Source organism: Amphibalanus amphitrite, unplaced genomic scaffold (genome assembly GCF_019059575.1).
Source record: "Amphibalanus amphitrite isolate SeventyFive unplaced genomic scaffold, NRLGWU_Aamphi_draft 000286F_arrow, whole genome shotgun sequence".
Classification (NCBI taxonomy): domain Eukaryota; kingdom Metazoa; phylum Arthropoda; class Thecostraca; order Balanomorpha; family Balanidae; genus Amphibalanus; species Amphibalanus amphitrite.
Genome location: NW_024881781.1, coordinates 210385 through 231484, shown reverse-complemented (window position 1 = coordinate 231484; position 21100 = coordinate 210385). Strand labels below are relative to the sequence as shown.

General features: G+C 49.6%; 2 protein-coding genes across 15 annotated transcripts in view; both read right to left on the bottom strand.

Moving 5' to 3' along the window:
• Positions 1–3429, bottom strand: part of LOC122387433 (myc box-dependent-interacting protein 1-like) — a 36458-nt gene extending 33029 nt beyond the window's left edge. For 5 of the 13 annotated variants that reach the window (XR_006257589.1, XR_006257590.1, XR_006257591.1 and 2 more), the window contains exon 1: positions 3028–3417. Coding sequence is in view for 6 of the 13 variants with exons in the window: in XM_043377620.1 (XP_043233555.1) it covers positions 3028–3177 (150 nt within the window). In the remaining 7 variants the exon portion in view is untranslated. Of the gene's footprint in view, positions 1–3027 lie in introns of all 13 variants that reach the window. The other 8 variants (XR_006257592.1, XR_006257593.1, XM_043377622.1 and 5 more) reach the window with 3 other exon arrangements.
• A 793-nt stretch (positions 3430–4222) lies between these two features.
• Positions 4223–18704, bottom strand: LOC122387432 (dolichyl-diphosphooligosaccharide--protein glycosyltransferase subunit STT3B-like). Of its 2 annotated transcripts, none has more exons than XM_043377616.1 (15): positions 18591–18704; positions 16506–16724; positions 15822–15999; positions 13665–13730; positions 11925–12123; positions 10765–10936; positions 10125–10303; positions 9532–9734; positions 9113–9300; positions 8376–8547; positions 7623–7719; positions 6929–7119; positions 6472–6596; positions 6028–6115; positions 4223–5359 (listed from the first exon to the last, which is right to left on the bottom strand). In XM_043377616.1, the coding sequence occupies exons 1-15, from the start codon at positions 18635–18637 to the stop codon at positions 5282–5284; spliced, it is 2202 nt and encodes a 733-aa protein (XP_043233551.1). In that variant the 5' UTR covers positions 18638–18704; the 3' UTR covers positions 4223–5281. The 2 variants fall into 2 exon arrangements, with proteins under 2 accessions (XP_043233551.1, XP_043233552.1); XM_043377617.1 differs by lacking the exon at positions 18591–18704 and adding an exon at positions 17769–17967.
• Between the last annotated feature and the right edge of the window lie 2396 nt (positions 18705–21100).

Sequence of the window (21100 nt, the reverse complement as noted above, 5' to 3'; positions counted from 1 at the left end):
AGCACATAGCACGAGCGATGTGCAGCAATCGCTTCCTTACTGCTTTACTTTTTCTGAGCAGGGCTCCATGGCAAAAACTGCCGAGCTGATAGGCTTCTCAACCAGCTGATCACCCCCAAATTAACTCGTTGTGCCCGATGCCAAGCGATTTCCAACAGCGAACGCCGTCATTCATTACACGTGTATCGAAGCTCGATTTCGCTCGCCTTAGCGACGGGGCTGCAGCCGGGCCGCCGGCGGCACCGGCCAAGTCAGCTGACCGGGCCGATCTGGCACGGGGGGAGCCCGGCCGGCTGACAGGACGCCGGCGGCGCTGGCAGGGGCACAGGCACAGCCCCGTCGGTAGGGCCAGGACGGGGCGGCGCCGCTGGCAGGGGGCCTCTGAGCTACCGGCGGCGGCGTGACGCTCCCAGCCAGCGCCGCCGACGGGCAGGTTAACCCGTCACTCATCTGCCGTCAGATCGGCGCCCCGTTGGCTCACTGGGTCAGGATGATCGGATCACCGAGTAGACAGACCGGCGGGCTGTGGCGGACGGAGGACGGTGCGGGGACACCGCCGGCCGCCGGTCGACCCTCGTCCGTCCGCCTGTTGTCGTTGGACGGTCATCAAGAATCTGGCCGCGGCCGACCGGCCAGCGGTGTGCCAGAAGTCCTGTCGACCGCCGGCGCCTGCTGCCCTCGAGCTCGACATCGCTGCCTGCTCACAGAGCACACCGGCCGACCAGGGCCTGCAGCCGGCCGCCGACACTGGGGCCGGAGTTCGACGTCCACGGGCCACTGACCCGATATAGCCGCCGGGCAGCACCTGACCGGGCGACGACAGTGCGACTCTGATGTCATTCGGTGATAAAATAGCTGCCAATGACTTTCACAGCCAGTCGGCAGGAACGGCCGAGCGCAGGCGTGCTGAAGTGTCAGCTGTCTCAGCGTCAGGTGACGAAAAAACGCCAGGGATCAGGTGGCTTCGAGTCAAATTGGAAATTTTTCTCCCAATATAACTGGTAGCGAAATTCGAGGAATAAATGAAAATGATGATTAAAACGAAACTTCGTGACTAATTATCAAGCTGAAGTCTCAGCCCAACAGCAAACACCTGTCCGCTCCGCTCAAGACAGACGTTGGTCAGCATTCGAGCTCGCTCCAACAAACACCTATCTCAATATTGCATATCCCTTGGGATGACCATACCCGACGGCATCAGTAGTCAGCTCTCGCACAGCGCTGGTCCCGCAACGGTCAGCCCGAGGGGAGAGGCGGCGTCCAGTGGAGGTCGATCTCGTGCAAATGAGCCCCGACCGGCGCCCGCCATGGGTCAGTTGTACCCGCTGCACGGAGGTCATTTGCATAGAGAAAACAGCCGCATTCCGGCCACTACGACACCCTCGCTTACCGGAGAGTCGCAGACCGGTTCTGGCCGGCCGCGGAGCCCACGCTGTGGATGTATGGTACGCCGCCAGAGTATCTCGTCGGTCTCGTCAGCTCAAGAACAAGTGAAGTCCAATCTCTCAGGGTCAAATGAATACCTAACCAGAAAAACTTGCACGACTTTTCATATGGATATCTCAAACAGCATACACCATCTAGCAAACCTCCTGCGATTAAGACCTTGTCCCTAAGGCCACGACGGTGCTAAACTCGTGAGCAGAATACAAAGTTCGGCCGGGTAAACGTATATGACGGGCAAACACACCAGCACAAAATGACACCAGTGTCCTCGAGCCAGCCAAGTAAGGGCATATGTCGGCACAAAGGCGAGCGTGCCTGCGCCTCAGGATTGTCCGTCAGTTCACGCACATGGAACGCGCCTCAAGGCGAGCCAGTCGAGAGCAGGTGCTCCGTGTCACTGAAGCGGGGTCCGGGTTCCGGATCCTCCGGACTCCGGAGGTCGGTATGAACAGCAGACCCAGAATAAGTCCCAACCAGGCTGGGGATCGATTAAAACATCCAACCAGAAAGCAGCGCTTATTTCTTTGGATAGCATGTATCCAGAATCAGCACTCAGCCACCTGATCAAAGAGGAAATTTGACAAGCAAGATGACAAATTGCTTTTCTTTTTTTTAGCTGTGAAGAAAATTTATTATGTCTAATGCATTTCTGTCTTTAAAATACTGACTAGATAATATTGTGCTATGTCAGGAAATTGAAGAAGCATTCATGTTATTTTCATTCATTATTCAAGCTGAAAATTTTCAGCCTGAAACCATGACATATAATTTCAGCAAGACATTCATAGCATACAACATTTGAAAGAAAATATGATAAACTTTATGGATTGGAATTTATCTTTTACATCTCAAGTTAATTTACAAATTTCTTTTTTTTTGGATTAGAGACAGGTAACTACACAAAGGCTGCTTAAAAAGTTGGTGTATAAAAATTGAGCCAAGAAATTGAACTGCATATCTCGGGACTAGCACTGCATAAATAACTAAGATCAATTAGCACTGCCAAAAGGATAAAATGACAAAGTCACTGAGCAACCAAGTGCCTAACCTGTTCCTTGATTCTTCTGGAGGTGACAGCAGTGTATGATTTCACTTTCTCTATGAAACCCATGGTTTCGCATAACACCCACACTCAAGAGAAGGGGCAGCCACAGCACCGTTGGCCTGGACTGGCAGCTTATTTTTGGGTCAGCTTATCTTGGCATCATGCACAGCTCAGAGCTAGCACCATCTGTTGAATCACATGTGCAGCTTCACCTTGGCTCCTGACCTCTGGGCACTCGTTATTCCACCACCACAAGATTGCATTACCATGCTTCGGATCACCACCATGAAATTAAAAAAGCAAGGCCTACTAGGGATTGAGAACCCTGACATGTGTAAAACATACATTTCACTGTATAATTGAGTGAAAAATTTGTTTCTTTATTAATTTTACCCATAAATACCTGCTAATACTGTCAGGGGTACCACGTCGACGTTGAAACCACATTTCACAACGGGCAGTTCGTTCTAAATACCGATGTAAGGCAATAACTACGAAAATAACTTAGAACTAAGCAAATATAAATGAGTACTCACCCTTTCTTTCGCCCTTCCAGCATGTTTTCGAACTGATCTTGCAATAAATTCCGGTTTTATCTCGGACATCTTCAGCGGGGAAGGCGGCGGCGATTGCGACGCCTTATTCCCATTGGGCCCAGACTGCGGCTGCGAGCGAGTTGTTGACATTACGGTACGGAATTCTCTATCGACGACCAACAGGTGGAAACCGAGCGTGGGAACCGTCCACCTCACGCCGCTCCCCGAGCCCGGCTCACAGAACCATGCAGTCCACGGGCCACGCGCGAGCCCCGGCAGCCACACCGCGCACACCAGCAGTTATTCGAGACTGGCCACGGACCCGTCCGCCGGCCCGCGAGCGACCGCCGCGAAAACGTCAAGAGCCCCCGGGGCCCGCGAGGTGCCGTGCCAGCTTGTCCTCATTCTCGCCCGGTCCGCCCGCGGACAGATGGGTGCAAAAATAGACACATCTGACCCGTTCGTCCTCAACCGCGACAACAATATGGTGTCTCGTGGTCACCAATAACGAAAATGAACATTGGGCAACCAAAATTTTATATCGATTTAGTAAAAAGCGCCGGAATACTATGCGAGAGTTGCAAGGCTGCAACGCGCAGAGTGAGTAAAATTTGCACCTCGCTTCGATCGCACACGCTTAGGCTCAATACCTCGCAAATACTTAGCTATACCTAAATTAATTTGATTTTCCGCCAAATAAAAGATAAGCAGCGATCACGGAGTAAGCACGGATCTTTTGCTATAAGAGTCCGTAGTTGAGAGGAATGACAGGGCAACTGCCGAAAATTGTTGACCGGCACGAGCGATTTTGACCAGGGGAGGGTCCTTTGAGGTCACGAACAAACACATGCCTACTCTTGGGGAAGCCATAGCCCTTGAACCCCCGGCTCCCACTTCCCACTTGGATCCACCAGTGCGAGCAGCGGAGACGGACGTCTTCGAGCAAAACCAAAGCACGAGCGCACATTATTTCCCTCAAAATTGACAGAACAGAGCTGTCACAGCACGGAGACTCACTCACACCCTTTCTATCCCAGTACACTGCATCGATCCACTTAGCTGCGAGTGTGACGCTGACTCACCCATCCCTAAACTCGACAGGAAACACATGTGCAAACCAAGTGACGCAGACAGCCATCCGGGCCGCCAACAACCTCTTCTAACTAGCCCAGTAAATAGCATCACCGAATGCAGCTGGTATTTAATAAAATGTATTTAACACCAACAAGAGCACGAGCCCACACTCCCCACCCACGCACGCACGCAGATTGCAGGCAGTTGCACTTTTCGTGACAAAAGAAACCACAGTCAGACACGTGCCCTGGTCCGGCGAGGACCCGGGATCCGGACACCCACCACCGGCCTACTGCACCTCCCGCCCGGGACCCGGGACCGGGATCCAGTCACGTGCCTGTCCCCCAATCGCGCAAAACCCAACAGCAAACGGCGCACTTTCGGCCGACGCGCCCGGAACGTTTACCACAAAATAAGGCATCACTCAGTGCCGCGGGGCACGCAGCGCGCGCGCGCGCCGGATCCCCGCGGTGGAATTGGCGCGCCGTGCGCCCGTTGTGACTCCCGATCACCCCCGTCCGTCAGCGGGGCCGAATCAGTCGCCGCCACCGCCGTCTACCGTCCGTCACTGTCCCTCACAACCGTGCGCCCGTGCCGTCCTGCACTGGCCGCTGGGGTGAGACCCCGTACCGGGCCACACACTGATCACGGAGGTCCCCTGGTCCCTGCAGCGCCGGGGAACAGCGTCTGTCGCCGGCCGACGCTGGCCGGGGGTACCGTGCCTTCGGTTTTCAGGAGACAGACCGAGGAGGCCCGGGTATCGTCACTGGACAGGGGGCCCAAGTGGCGCCAGCCTGATACTGCATCGGGAATTCGACCTTAGCCGACCGTGCATGGCACAACGCCGGCGCAGTCTCGCGACCATATGCAAATAGTGTTGTGGTAGATGGTTTACGTTCAGCACAGTGCTTAGTGATCACACAAATAAACAAAACTAGAGACTGCCAGCGAGCCACAGTCTCACCCTGATATAGCGTCGTCCACCTAAACTACACTCGATACACAGCGGCATCACATGTTACGTAATTTGATACAGAGACTGACCAGGACAGCTGAACCGAACGAATGACATTCCTCTTTTATCGTCTGAAAGTTTCTACCGGCAGGACTCGGACGGCGCTCACCGCAGGAGCGTCACCTATGACTGTGGCGCCACCTATCATGGCGACTGCAGCGCCACCTACGCCCTGGCAGCTGGCTTCCGGCCCTTGACCACCACGGGCTGGTCCTTCAGCGATCCGCGGCGCCTCTTTGCCGTCTGAGGGAAAGGAGCATGGGTCAGCATAGGGAAGGCAAAAAGAAAAACATTAATCAACAACTAAACAATGTGAACATCAAGTAAACGACATCTCTAAACCGACACGGAAGCATAATTATTGCTGATTCCCATATTTGCTTGGTCGAACAAACAACTTAACACTCGGGGACCAGGCGTGCGGCAAACCAAGCACACAAGACTGGACTCGGTCACAACCTTGGCGGATGCACGAAGGGTTACCCGCAGTGTGGTATTCAGTGCGCAACAACCGTGCATATGTAGGTATATGTATTGAGTGCCACACGCCGGCCTGACGTGGCATTGAACCGTCACACGCAAGACCCAGCAGGATGACGAAGAACAAAAGCATAGCAGCGAAAAAATCACACAAAAGGACTAGAAACCGGCACAGTGCCACCAAATACCCAGCATGCTCCACTGCCAGATACAAAGCCACGCGCCGGGAGCGCGTGCAGAGAAAAGGCACCAAAACATACTCAGTGGCTCACCGAATCCTGGCAATATGCAGGGAAACAGACGCATTAGCAAAATTGGCCACCAACGTTTGAAGACGTGTAAATATCTTAGACGAATATATCAAGTACTTAGAGAAAGCACAAGGGTAACAATAAGAAGAATTAATATAAGCCGGATAGTTGATGTCTTACCTTCTTGGAGAGTGTCACCTTGCCTCGCTTGATGCGCCTCTCCCTCTTTGGTATACTCGGACGGTTAAACTCGTCAGGCTTCTTCACCCTGTGCAAAGAGAGAACCACTCTGTCAGTCAACTAGGTTCCACAACATGACTCGTAAAAAGACTGGAATAAGTACTCGACAGCCTAAATCTGTCCGGTGACCATTTAGACGCACAATGCAAGCAGTGTAAGTCAAACTGTCCGACCAATCCACCAGTTTATGATAGTTTGTGTATCCACATCAGCTGCCAGTTGCCACTGATTTAAGCATCGTACCCACCTGTATATCCGTACCAGCCAATATTAACTCGGTGGTGTATACTGTATACGGTGTAATCGTGTCGTACTCACCTGTATATCCGCACCAGCAAGTGCTCGGTGGTGTATACTGTATAATCATGATCCTATCGTACCCACCTGTATATCCGCACCAGCCAATGCTCGGTGGTGTAGGCCTCCTCCAGGTAGGTGAGCGCGATGTTCTTGTTGCCGATCTCGGCGTTCCTGGTGCGATCGTAGCCGGCCGGCACGCGGTAGTCAGTCTGTGGATCGGACAGGGTTGGTCAGTCAGTCAGGTGACGCACGGTAGTCCGTAACAAAAAAAAGGCGGCAGCAGGTACCGATAAACACCGGTAAATTCCCAAAACAAATAGTGATATGACCAATAACTCTTACCGACATTACTACTCTACCGATATTCAGAGAAGTATTTCATATTTTGTAGCCAAACAGGCAGCAGAAATGTACACCACCCTAGAGAAAAGTATGTGATAGGTCAGGTGGACATTTGAGCTTTCGGGCGCCTACTGCATCACTGACCAGTAGCGCCCAGAAAATGGAATATAAATTGACGAAAAAAGCATTGAGCGCCCACCTTCATCTCTCCGAATCTGTAGTAGGACAGTTTGTACATGAGACAGTTGAGCAGCGTCCGCGATCCGCCCGAGTCGACGCGGAACTCGCCGCGCTCGGTGAAAAAGTCGCTCTCCTTGATATCCTGCGGGTGCTCGCCCTCGGCGATACGCACCATCCACAGGAACTTGTTGATGTCGTCGCCGGAGTAGCCTGCCGCAGGAAGAGGTGGGTGCGGTGAGAGATGAAGGATCACGGTTAATGTGAAATAATAGTGCGGTTGTGATATGCATTGCTGTATGCATATACAATTATACAAGATCAATAAGCGCCATGACTCAGCAAAGCTCCTTAAATAGATCCGCATATTAACCTGCCTAATTAACAGGATATTATTTAGTCTCGCTAGCGGGATATAAGAACTCTTCGAAATCCCACAATTTAGGAAAAAAATCAATATAATAATATTTGAGAAAACTGACTCAGCACTGTGCAACTTTAAATATGTCGATAACACTAAAAAACACTTTAAAACAATTTAAAAAAAACACTTTAATGTCGACTTCTTCAAGCATTTTATGTATGTATCATTCAAAGACCAAGTTTAGCCGTAAATGCTCCACCGTAAGGCCAGCTAGTCCAACCGTTGCAACCACCGATTACTCCGGCCCTCATCCGACCCGGCCCACTCATCTCGAGCCCACCGTCCCACCCACCGATCACTCCACCGAAGATGACCAGCACGTAGTCCACGTCGAGCGCCGTCATAATCTCGTAGGCGGCACTCTCGTTGGACGACATGGCCTTGCCCACCTGAGGAACGGGCAGAGACACGGCACAGGTCAGACCGGCGTCATGGTGGTCAGTCACAGATAACGGATGCACATAACGCAAGCGTTTTTCAAATTAATAAGCAAGCGCTATAATGGTCAAAATTTTTTCGATGAGAACAGTCTGTGTAGCCTCCAAAACGGGTGGTTTTCCGTAAGGTGTAACGGACTGAGGCAATTTGATACGCTCCTGAAGATATATACTGTATAAATACGACACAACTCCACGGCGCTGAAAGACAGGACGAAATTAATGTAACGAAAACCGACAAAGCCAGTACAGGTCAAACACTTCAGAAAGCCGCAAACGGTAAACTATAGAACAATCAGCGGCGTTCGAGAGAGGTCCAGCTCATAACCCTACTCCCTGACACATAACTGAGCTTTCTTCCTGACATCATCTACTACAAATACGCAGACAATGGTGTGAGCATACGATGTGTTTACTGATGTGAGTTGGTAAGTGCCATATTGTGCGACCGTTTGACTGCGTTGAACAATGGCTGGCCAAGTGCTCGCTATTCAGCAGATGTTAGTACATTCCACATCCGTTAGTAACTACATTCTGCATCCGTTACCGCATTTTACGTCCGTTGGAGGAGCGGGGAACTGCGCGGCTGTAACAGCAGTCATCCTCACCAGTGCGATGTGGCTGTTGTTCCACGTGTTGTTATCGACCAGCGTGGTGCGGTTAGCCATGCCCGCTATCTGGTAGCCGTAGTCCCACCAGGACATAACGCGGGCGTCCTCGGGCGTGTTCTGCCACAGCCAGTAGTAGCCCTCGCGGAAATCGTCCAGGATGTTCCTCTCCCTGCAACGGAGGGTCAGGGGTCAGTGAACGGACCGGGAAGACGGACCGTTTGTTTCCTCATCTGGAGGGGTGAGAGAAGTTACAGGCTCGAGGTCACGCTATGATCTACTCCACATAGAGTGAACTGGGACGGTGCAATGCGGCAGACAAGCCGACTTCGCGAATGATTTACTGTAGTAAGGCGCAACTAGTCTGTAAGTGGGGCATCGCAAAACTAACCCAGGAAGAAAGCACATATCAGTCCTAAATATAGTATCTATTACTAACTTTTGGCAAAACAAAACGGAATCTAAACGCTGTATGTAAACTTCAAAACTAACTTCCTATCAGCACATATGTACGTAAGTTCATGTATTCCTGGATTGCTAGTTAGCAATCTAGGATAAAGTCGATACCGACCAATCTTCTCTGTAGTACATCATCCATCGTCCTAGAACAGCAAACTACCACCATCCCGGTCACCATCCTATCTTCCCCGAGCACGCCAAAGCCCTGCTCGTCAAAGTCTGCCCCACCGCACCCCAGCTGGCAGACGTTGCTCCTCATCCCAACTCGACAGTCTTACCCGCCGCTGTAGGAGGCCAGCACGATGCTGGGGCTGCTGTAGGCGTTGCTGGTGACCCAGGTGCAGTGCACGGCGAACATCATCAGCATCATGATGACGGCCACCAGGCTGAGGGTCCGCACGTTCATGCCCAGGCCGTCCGACTCGGCTGACTGCCGCTCGTGGCGCATCTTGCGCAGCTTTCCGGCCTGGTGGAATGGAGGGACGACGGGGCAGGGTCAAGGGCGGGTTCACAGGGTGGAGGACGAATGTTGCATGAGCCGCGCACGGTCTAACTGCTCCATCAATCTCAGCCATGGCCCATGGGTAAACATCGCACGACAGGACAAGAGGCCAGCGTGGAAGACGGAAGAAATACATCCACCAATACAATAATACGGAATCAAACACACAAAAATCCTCGTTCCCCGTCCACCCACCTTATCGTAGAGCTGTTTGTTGCCGTTGGCCGGGTCATCATCATCACTGTCCCCGGACGAGCCGTCCCGCTCCTCCCGCAGGTACAGACTGAAGAACTGGCTGAATGCGATGGCAGAGAGGACGCACACGACCGGCGTCAGCGTCAGCATCAGGCGCACCATGACGCCGGCAAAGTAGACGGCAGAGACGGCGTACAGCACGACTGTGGATGGGGAGGGGGGCGGTCAGACAGGTTAAAGGGCAGAGGGACGACATTAGCTGTCAAAGAGACGGAGTACAATACGGCTATCGGCGGAGACGGAGAGCAGTCGAAATGATCAGATGGAGATAGCGGTCAGGGAAAACAGTGAAAGGGGACGGCGTAGGTACAGCACGACTGTGGGGAGACCAGGAGTGATTATATATGGGCAGAAAGCCATGACAGGTATGGTGTGTGGGAAGTTGAAGGTGACGAGAAGCTAACTGGAACCGCTACCGAACCACGGCAGCTGCTAGCATAAACGGTTCCTCAATAGTAGCCACCAAGACTGAACCACACTAGCCTTATACATTACAGCTTCTTCCAAGCTCTACACCCGACCGTCCAACTCACTGAAGACGCGTTCGTCGTTGATGTTTTTGATGCAGTACCACAGTCCCACCGGGTAGGTGAGCACCAGGATGTGCAGGTCGAAGAAGAAGCTGAACCAGGTGGTCGGCTGATGCTCCGACACAGAGGCGATGATAGGAATGTGGATCTTGGCGTAGCCCGTGTCCCAGAGCGAATAGAACCTGGAGGAGAGGCGAAGAGTGCACAAATGTTACACATGACGGCGTGTAACAGACGGAACACCAGCTTACGTCAGGGCATATTCGGCGCACGACAATCAAGAAAACATTCAGATTGTGCAGTGTGCACAGCTGCTATCATTTACAGACCTGGCCGGCACAAACCATCCTGACAGGAAACTTCGGATCCGGGTTGGGAATTAGTCAGGACGGGAAGCGTTTGTCAGGACAATGTGTTCGTCAGTTCAAAAACAGTTCCAGCTCGACTCCCGGACCTATTAACCAGATACCATTAGTCACCCAAATTTCCGTCTCCGGGACGAACCATTTCCCGACCTGACAACCATTTCCAAAACACATCCCCCTCCCAAGTCACGTGTCACATTATACCTCTCCATTCCCAAACACGATGACTGATTACTCGCGTCAGGGAGCCCAGATGACCCCCCCCCCCCCTCACGTACCGGCCGCTCCAGGGGGCGATGACTCCGGCGTACGTCAGGCCCACCACGGCCAGGAACACCAGAGCCGCCGAGCCGGCGGCCGCCACCAGGAAAAAGTGCCGCAGCTGCGCCCTGCTCACGAACGGCTGCAGGTACTTGAGCAGCGCGAACGCGTTGATGAGCGCGAACACACCTGGAAATGGAACGAGAAATTAGTGTGAATGTGGTGATACTGGTCCAGAATAGGGGGACAAAGTCGGACTGTCGAGAAGGGGAGGATGGTTAACGAACAGAAGTGACGTTGAATCAGTGGGAGTTCCAACTGCCGGATGGGTATGATGGTCGTATCGAGTTTCAAGGGGTGCGTAGGATTTAAAGGTCGCAATAAAGGTGCAGTCACCGACGTCTTCGAGTGGGCGATGGTACCATAATTTACATGACAATTACACCCACATCTGGCCCCAAGTGTGCCATTACATGACGTCGAATACAAACGTTTGCCAACAGACACCTCAAACAACATAAACTATGACAATATCAACCGAAACAATGAGGCACTTTGTTCAACCTACCTCTCCAAGAATGCAACAACGTCCTACACAACCATACTTCACCCTGAGCGGCAAAAATTAAACACAACCTTTCACACCTATCCCCAAGCGGGCACCGGTCTTCGCCCATTTTTACTACCCGCGAACAGTGTACAGTCTATCCAGGCGGGCACGCCCCTCCCGCTGCGACATTGGGTAAATGTCAGCAGTGACAGAGGGATGCTGAGCTGTGTGCTGAGCAAGCCACCCTCGGGGTCCCTTGGGTCGGCTGGCCGGCACCGACACCCCTGGGGAAATCGTACGCTAGGGACGGGGGGATACCCACAGTCCACACCGTTCTGATCAGCGAGCTTACACGGCTGAGCGGACGGCTGACACCCACAGTGCCCTGCAGCCGTGTCCAATAAATAATTTGTTAGTCTAGACGTAATTTTCGTCCCCAAAAAGTACGAAACTCACCAGCCAGCAATTTATGCTCACTGGTACGCAAATAATTTCACCGGCCGAAGCCATGTGTTCGCTGGTGGTACGCACGCTATAACACTTACCGGCCAAAAGCCGACGCCGAAGCTCGCTGGTTCGGAAGGGAATACGGACACAATATAGCGCACTCGCTAGTCCGGTACTTACCGGCCGAAGCCATGTGCTCGCTGGTCCGGATCGGTTGGAAGCCGACAAACGGAATCTGCATGGAGCACAGCAGACCCAGGATGAAGAAGGTCGTGTAGGCCGTGTAGAGGCGCGTCGAGTACCGCCCCATCAGCATCAGCGCGAAGACGTGCAGCGGGATCAGGTTGATGATGAACACGTAGCCACCCCAGGCTGACACCTGTCACAGAGGAACGGTCAGTCAGTGTTGGAGCTTTCACATGAGTGTACTACATTCGGACCGATCGGAAAACCTCTTACAGCAACGGCACTACCTCTAAGCGCCGGCAAAAGGGGTCGGTCACACTACAGGTGGAGTCTTTCAGAAAAAAAGAAACTACGAACGGAAAGATAGAAGATCTCTCACCCCACGAGCCAGGCAGGGGAATTCATCTCGAGAGGTTACAGTCAGGGCGATCGAAAGAAGCCCGGTGTGCTGGTTCAAAAGGAGTGTGAAATACATAGCTGGGAAGAAGCTGGCTTTCAGGCGGTGCTACTGCTAAGCATTGGTTCAAAATACGCCAGCTGCAGGTTCTCCCATTCCAACTTCTCGGTGAACCGGACGGTACCGGGTAGGTGCTGCGCCGGCAGCCATTCATAACCGGTGAGGGCTGGTGAGACCGACAACAGCTATTTCGGTGAGATCGCATCCGCGGTAGGAAGGGCTATTAAACGTTATCCGACTGCTAATAAGAACGACACTAGAGGTGCACGCAAACTTATACCGTTGCAGTAGCACCGATGTAGAAAAATATCAAACTCGGAAAAGGAAGTACCTAACGAACCATAAGGTCTGGGTAGCTTCCGTGAGATATAACTTGCAGCGATAATTAAACATTCATGCTCGCTACGCAGTACGATAAGCCCAGAGCACAGGCTTCGGTATACCGAGGTCTATGACCAAAGCTAGGTCACTCTAGCTTCCTTTGGCAGAAGTAAAACTGAACAGCTAAAATCACTTCACTCGTTCAATGACAGCACAGTCAAGCCCTATCGATCATTCCGACACAATAATTTCGGGTCGCTCATTTCAAGCATCACCTTCTTCCCTCATACAACCGTGCCCTACCAGCTCGATACTTTTCACTTCCCGTCATACGCCGATGCAGCCTTTCATTTACCGCAAACCAACCAGCGGTGTTACGCAAAAACTGTCCGGCGACTCCGGTGACCCGCAAATTTAGTCGTCAATCACACTGAGCAAATAGCGCCGGCCGCGGGACGGAGACGGCATGCAGGCTGATAAGACAGGGCGCCGGTCCTGGGGGCGGGTATCTGTGTGTTGACTGTGTGTCCATTGTGTGTGTGGGCCCGCCTGTGTCCGGCCCAAATAGCCGCCAGGCGTGGCAAGAAACAGCCGCCCGCCGCGGCTGGCAGGCGGCCGCTGTTTGCACTGGGTCACACCAGAGCACCTCGGGGAATGGTGATGGGGTTGGCGCGCGTTCGAGCGAAGGTGTACACCTTCTAGATATCACAGAGGATATTTTGATGAACTTGGTGCCACGGCGTCCACTCCCAAATTTCAATTTTAACAATACCGACATAGTCTTTAAATGCTAGATAAAACCATGAAGCTAAGTTGAGGGCTGGCATGCTGCGTTGTGCCAAAATGCATTGCCTATGCTTCTAATCTTGCATTAGACTGTCTCATGTTTTTCTCGCCATTCGCATAAACTCCCCACTCACGTCTAGGCACAACCTCATCCCTTTCCGGTGTCTCACCATGTAGAAGTAGCTGAGCGCAGTCAATGAGGCCCAGTACACTGATCCCGTCTTCACGGAGCGCACCTGGAACACACATCACACCGGTCCGGCGTCAGGTCACGGCGGTATGAAACACTGATCAGACAATAAGACGCCACGTCAGGTCACATCGGTCAGGTTCAGTTGAGGAACACCGATCGGAAATGGTATGGCCTAGTGTTAGGTTTAACGGCACACCCATCGGACAGGTTACACATGACACAACCCGGTACAACATGACATCAGGCTAAGAGATAAACGTATTGTGTGGGTTAAAAAAAACGGTACAGCCCAGGGATAACTTACATGGACAGCTGATCAGCCCGGGTAAAAGGGGAACCACCCGATCGGACACGGTACAGTGAAGCGGACTCATAATTCAAACAGGGCTCAATCATATCGAAATACCGTGAAATGAACAAGGACTGTTTGATGTCAGAGTCTGTGATTCATGAGTGATGAGATTGGGGTAGATCGGCGGGACAAGATTGACGTGACAATATAGCGATATAGACAAACGTTGAAGAGCGGCAACCGGCTCCTGCATAAATTTATATCCATGCGAACTCTAATATTCCGTAATTATCGGCGATAAGCACAACTTTTATGGCTCATAAACAACCGCGCAGGGAAGACAAGCGGAAAGTGTTATTCATGTGTAAGATGTTAAACAACCGTTCCAAGTGCGTCCGATGGGCAATTGACATTCGCACTGCACAGAGGTGGGACTTTGTCATACTACGGACACTGAGGCGTTCAAGGGGCCGGGGCAGTCGACCATGACAATGCACTTCCATATTTACACCAGCACGGGTACTCGGGTAATCCCCACACCTGGACAATGGTAAGCCGGTAAGGTCCCCGTGAATTGATGAGACTACCGTCAGCCCTGTTGCAACTACAGCGCTAACCGACTCATCGATTGCGCGATATGGAGGGGCAGCGAGACTGATCAATAACACACATACAGAGAAAGCCTCGACAAAAGCAATGCAGCAGAGTGCTCACTGTTCAATTCAAACGGTAATCGGACAGAGCGCTTCGTCGACTCATTTACATTCAGGACTTCAGGACTTCAGGACTTGACTTTTGGCCATGAATGTTATCGCGACATCACGGGTTAGCGTAAAATATTGACTACGAAACAGGCTGGAGTCACCAATACAAAAAAGTAATCACCGCAATAGTCCACCACAGGCCTCGACCACCGTTATATTATATACTTCTACATGGCATCAAGAGGTTTGTGACTCAGGGTAGGCATGAGGTGACAATCAAAACATGCCGTAGTATGACGTGGTATCACAGCCCCCTCCCCTCCCTCCCCCGCATACACACACACATTTGCTCGCTGTCGGGGTGCGGACCACGTCAGTTGCAGCTCGATACGAGTATCCGGCTACGCGGTGGAAAACAGACCGAACGTGCATACAAAGACAGGAACGGAACAGGGATATGTTACGGTTGACAGAAAAAGACAGTAACGGACAGCCGAGAACGAATAACGGACAACGGAGAAAAACGGGAAGCGGACAGGGAAAACACCAACAGCCAGGCGTCAGCCATTTGGGACCGCGGGTGTTTGACGGGCGGTAAATGGCGAGTGACAGCAGGTGCGAAACAGGACAAGAACAGAGATGATCGGTGGACACTGACGATAGAAACCGAGCCAGCGAAAAGAGAGATGGGAAGAAGCGGAAAAAGGAGAGGGGGAGGACGGAGCCGCGTAAGGACAAATGCGGAGTTGATGTGACATCCGCCACAGAATCAGTGTGACGGTAAGTTCAAGTTTCGCACCAGCGTAGACGACATAGGGGCTTACAGAACCTGAACGCAAAGCCCAACACTGGCCAGGCAACACAGGCAACACAGGCACGTCTTGGACTAGATACCATCGCCACCGCCACTCACAAAGACGAAGGTCCCGCCCCGACCCCACACGTCCCGTACAACCGTCATCACGACTGCCATCGGCATGGCACTCGCCAGGAAGAATCGCACGACTCCGTCCCTGTACGATCATCGATCCATCCATCGCAGTCCCTCACTCAGAGGAAGGTATCAAACACGAGGAAGACCCTGCAGCGCGACATTAACCCATCATTGTCACTCACCAAGGTGAACATGATCACTTACCCAGAGGAAGTAGGTGAACATGAGCGCGAAGATGGCGATGCCCTCGTTGTCATAGCTGCCGGCCACCGATCGACTGATGTATCCGGGCACGATGGCGATGAAGCAGGCGGCGAACAGGCCGGCGCCCGTCGACCACAGCTCGCGCGTCAGCAGGAACGTGGCGATCGCCGTCAGACCGCTGGAATGGGGGAAATACGTCAGTTAGGGGCGTGGCGATCGCCGTCAGACCGCTGGAATGGGGGAAATAAGTCCGTTAGGGGCGTGGCGATCGCCGTCAGCCTGCTGGGGTCATGGGAGGTCAGTCAGAGGGAATATGGGTGGGTGTGGTGGGGTCACTCAGGTGGAACGTAGGTAACGATCACGTCGATCAGTGTCAGACGCTATGTTGGGGAAACTCAATCAGAGGAATGTGACAATTGCAGCTGTCTGATTGCAGTTGGTGATGGAAATAATTTTTTATTGTTTTTCATTTTATAAAGAAAGAGAAGTGTCTTTTCTTAACTTTGAGCCCATTTAGTCAATTATGGCACACAAAGGCAGAGACACACACAAAACAACACTTCATAGCTTGATGTACCAGAACGTCCATACATATTACATATCCAGCAACGCCGTACCTGATTACAGGCAACCAGCACCCAGTTACCCTCCATACAAACACCACCACCACTCCACACTGCTCACCTGAAGATGGGTGCCAGGAAGACACAGATGTCCCTGATGTGGACAGGGATGTTGAGCAGGTCAAGTACATGGTGGATCAGACCTGAGGTCAGCATCAGCCCGGGGTAGACAGTGCCGCCCACAATCCGACCCAGCGGGTACCAGGCACGCTCGTCGAACCAGTTGAGGAAGTTGTAGAATCCATGCTTCACCATGTACGCTGTGGAGCGGTAGTTGAACCTGTGGGAGGCACACACTCACTGTATGTTTCACCTGCTCTGTGGCAGAGAAGCTGCCATTCACTCTAAGAATGGGCATGCAAGACAAGAAAAAACAATGACCAAACTTCAAAATTTCCAAATCAAGCAAATACTTTTGAAAAGTTGTTAGGAAGTGACAGAGGAAGGTAATGAAAAATTCCCATGAAATATAACTTTAAATAAAAGTTTATTTTCCCAAAAAAGGCAAGTCATTATGTACTTCAACTATTATAATATTTTGATAAGACCTTTCTGTTCTGATCAACATGCTAAATATAACTGATGCTCTGCATTTGCATAAGATTATGGAAAACAACACATTTTCAAGCAACTGCCAGCTGATTATGTCCATGTAGGTACTATCAAGAAGATGAAAATGGTAGAAGTAAAGCAGGCATCAACTGTTTTTTTTTGCAACCAAGGAGAGGCACTGTAGGTAGTTAGTGGGTTTTCGGTGGTAGTTTTTAGGCTGTAGGTTGTAGGCTTTAGGTTGTAGGTATTAGGTAAGGTTAGGTCAGGATAAGTTAGGCTTGGTTTGGCTTGATTATAAAGCATCTCTGGGTGTAGCACCTCTCCTTAGTTGCAAAAAAACAAGTGTAACACCTGCTTTATGGCTACCAAGAAAACATAGCTAACATAATCCTATAAATAGTTAATGAAACATCCAAATTACTTTGATCAAGTAAAAAATTGAATGATAATAAATGAACAGAAAATTCAAACAAATTACACACCACCTAAATCAAAAAATAATTTAAATGATGATCTTTGTCCAGCAGTTAAGATCCCTACAAATTTGTTTATTTCCATAGATATTTACCCGACATATCTATAGCTGTTAGTGGCTCAATTTACGGAACTAGGTTTCACCCATAACTGCATATTTCAATGTGACTTTAAGAAATTCATTTAGCTGGCCCTAAAAGCAAGAAAAACTGAATAGAAATATATGAGACAAAGCCAAGTTTCAACGAAAATCACTGTAATTGTAAACGAACCCAGCGCGCCACAAATGAACCCTCACCATGGATCAAACTCATGGATGATACTCTCAAAGCGAATAACCGCAAACAGCCGGCTTGAAAAACCAGCCACGCATGCTAACGCTAATATTGCAAAAGTTAGAAGCGTTGATACCCCAGAAGGGGTATTTAACGCTGTTTTTACGGAGGCACCGGCTTTCTTCGCCATGTTGGATTGTTTACGGTGCCGAAGAGATCTGTATCGATTTCGAGGCTTTGAACATTGGAAACAACATTATAATGAAAAAAAATGTTAAGTTGTTTTGAAAACATTACGGACGATGTTTTCAGATTTTTGAAATATAAAATGCATATTTAATCCACAGTTACATCAAGTTTGCGTTTATTTCGTTTTATATCGATATAAAATATTGAGCTTCCTAGTCAGCTGGCCACCTTGACGGCAAAGTCCACGTAGCTTCCTTATTTTGCTGCAAAACGTTAGCGATAAAGACATATGTGGTAAAAATGAGCTTTGTTGTATTTTGTCAAAGAGCACGCATGCTTTGAAGTTTCAGGTAACCCTCGCCCCACTTATGCGGTACCCGATCCTTGACCCTCGGTTAGGAGGTCAATGTCAAGGTAGAGGTCACGGGTCATGAGGTCAGGGTCTCCCGGCGGTAATTTAGGGGCTTTAGGCGAGGACGGAGGAGCACATAGAGACCACTTAAGGACCCTCCCACCTTAACATTAGATTTGAGTTGAGATAGCCAAAATGGGGTCCCTGGCTCACAATTACTGGTTTCGGCACTCACAACATCGAGAAATGCCTTAAAGGGACAGTATCACCATTTTGATGAAATTTGACATTGCATAGACCCCACCTTTCTGGTCCGGGAACTGAAGACCGATCCTCGAAGCTCCACACCATTTTCCCGCTATCGCCGCTCAAAGTACGAAAGGTGTACCACACTTTGAATCGTGCTTCACTATCTTCACTGTTTAAATGTTTGCGCCGTTTTGAATTGACCGCCAGTAATAAAACTTTTACCCTGGTCATTTCATCAAATTTTATAAAGCCAAAACGTTTTTCGCACTTATTCATCACCGTTAAATTCATTAAATAGTCGTAGGCAATTTCCGCTGTTTCCTTCCACTTCGGATTCTAGCGTCTCAACAAAGGAATTCCTCCAGCTTGAATCACAATCTCCCTCCAATGTATGACGTTTATCACGTGATTGTCACGTGATATTTTCTCCCATTGTCAATTGTCACGTCCAATTGTCACTCCCTCCAATTGTCACGTGATATTTTTATAGGCAATACCTAAGGCTACCTCTCCCTAAGGACAACTCAATTAGAAGAACGACCCCGTAAGCGTAGCGTCAATAATGTATTATCTGCGCCAGTTCTGTAGTAATTTTGCATGCTTCCAAACTGGCGGCCATGCTTGTATAGTGGTGGTTCGCTCATGAAAATGAATCATGAAAATGAAATGTGGTTGCAATATTTTTCACCAAGTTCGGTCCTCAAACTATGTTTTTCTGATTCAGAAAAATAAGAAATGCTAGTAAAAAAAAAATCAGCTCCATACATTGATTTTTTTTTCGATGATACTGTCCCTTTAAATCGGCAATATTGAATTTCAAAATTGCAGCATTTTGATTCAGAGGGGCTAATGCATAGGAATACCCCTCTGAATGTGTGACGTCAGCGCAGATATCTAACGATTTTTAAATGTTTGTCGTTTGACTAAAACGTTTTGTAGCATGCTGTGGTATGCATATTTACGTCTGGACAACGAGTTGCGTTGGAGAGGCCGGAAATAGTGGCGATTTCAGGACCGCAAGAATGGACCGTCATTGGAATGATTCTTTTTGAAACCGTGCACTGTTTTCGGCCGAAATTTAATAGTTACTACAAAATATTTTGTCATTACGTTTCCATCAAGAATGAATGCCATCAGGGCTAATTTTTTTTACTACTTTTGCATTTTGTCAAGAAGCATATAGTGCTGTTATATTGCAGTTTTTGCGCGTTTGTTACAAAATATGAAGCGAATAAGCGTCAGTGTTGTTTATCAGTGAGGGGCTTGAGGGAAAGCTATGCTAATTGCTCTTGTCCATCCACTAGAAGTTATTAAATATTTTGCTTTGTGTATTCCAAAAGGAGAGGGAACTATTTTATTTGTGCCTTCATGTCAGAATTGAAGGTGGATCATTAAATTTTCAAGGCAGTTTACAAACAAGCATTTGGTCTTTCTCGTATATAAGCAGTGGCTAAGAAGAAAAGGTTGATCAATCCTGAAGTTCAGTCATCGTACCTCAACTTGGCAGCAAGATCCCCATGGACAGAGGTTATATTGTATACCTGTCCTGTAAATCAAAGCATTTTTGTGCCTGCAAAGGCTTAAGCTATTTGTGGTGTGTTCGGAGTGAGGCTATATGGCCGTTTTTGTTGTATGTTTATGTGGAGATTGAATATAACTGTGACCCTTTGCTTGTTTGTATACTTACTATGGTCAAACAGGGAACAGCACATTCACATAACATACTCACCTAGCACCTAACTCATAGCTGTACCCTGCAGGATCTGTACTTGTTCATGTCTTGAGCATTAACAAAGCACTAGAGTAGTTAAGTAATCATTTCCCACATTTTCTGAGCATCTAACATGACAAGTGCAGAGCAGCTTCAGAGAAGAAACACTTAAAATGCACAGACTCACACAGTCACACCAGCCACCCAATGAGCCAGTTCCTCAGTTGACTGTTTCCCTGGATGCAGCTTGGCAAGGTGAGCTAACTATAGGCAAGTTGAAGGTTAGCAGGTAAGATTGAGTTAGGGTGAGTACCTACCTATAACTGGGTGCTACTGCTATGCAGGTCTTGACTCTTGGGTAGGCTGCAAATATGTGTGACGATTGAGGTTAGGTCAGCTGTCAGGTTATCCAGGTATGCTCATTGCTCAGGTCACATTTTTATGGACACTTGGCAAATTAAAAAACTAACATAACCTAATCTAAGCTAACCTGACTAAACCTACACAACTGCAGACCTATTGGAACTAAGCACCTACCTACTTGTGCCTACATCTCATACCATGTCAAAACTCAAGTAGAGTTCCTTGGTGGAAAATTACCCTCAGTACTTTTTATCCCAGCCCTGTGAAGAAAACTAATACTTTTAAGCTCTGAGTCACTGCTGGCCATCCACAGGAAGAAACGCTGAGACTGAGAGCTTTGCCATTGTATATTGGACCAACAATCATGAATCACTATCATGAATGACTATGAACACATCATATGATCACATCGTTGCATACAGGTAGATTGTCACATTGACAATTTTATAGCAATCCTTTTTTCAAGAAATACAGTAATGATTAACATCAAA

What these genes read in the sequence shown, in the direction of transcription:
- LOC122387432 (XM_043377617.1), bottom strand. Translation starts at nt 17,935, where the DNA reads ATGGCGAAGAAAGCCGGTGCCTCCGTAAAAACAGCGTTAAATACCCCT. An exon ending in TGTTCACCTACTTCCTCTGG is followed by an intron (nt 13,731 to 15,821) that starts GTAAGTGATCAT and finishes TGTGTGTTCCAG; the next exon opens with GTGCGCTCCGTGAAGACGGG. An exon ending in TGGCTGGTGCGGATATACAG is followed by an intron (nt 6,116 to 6,471) that starts GTGGGTACGATA and finishes CTCTTTGCACAG; the next exon opens with GGTGAAGAAGCCTGACGAGT.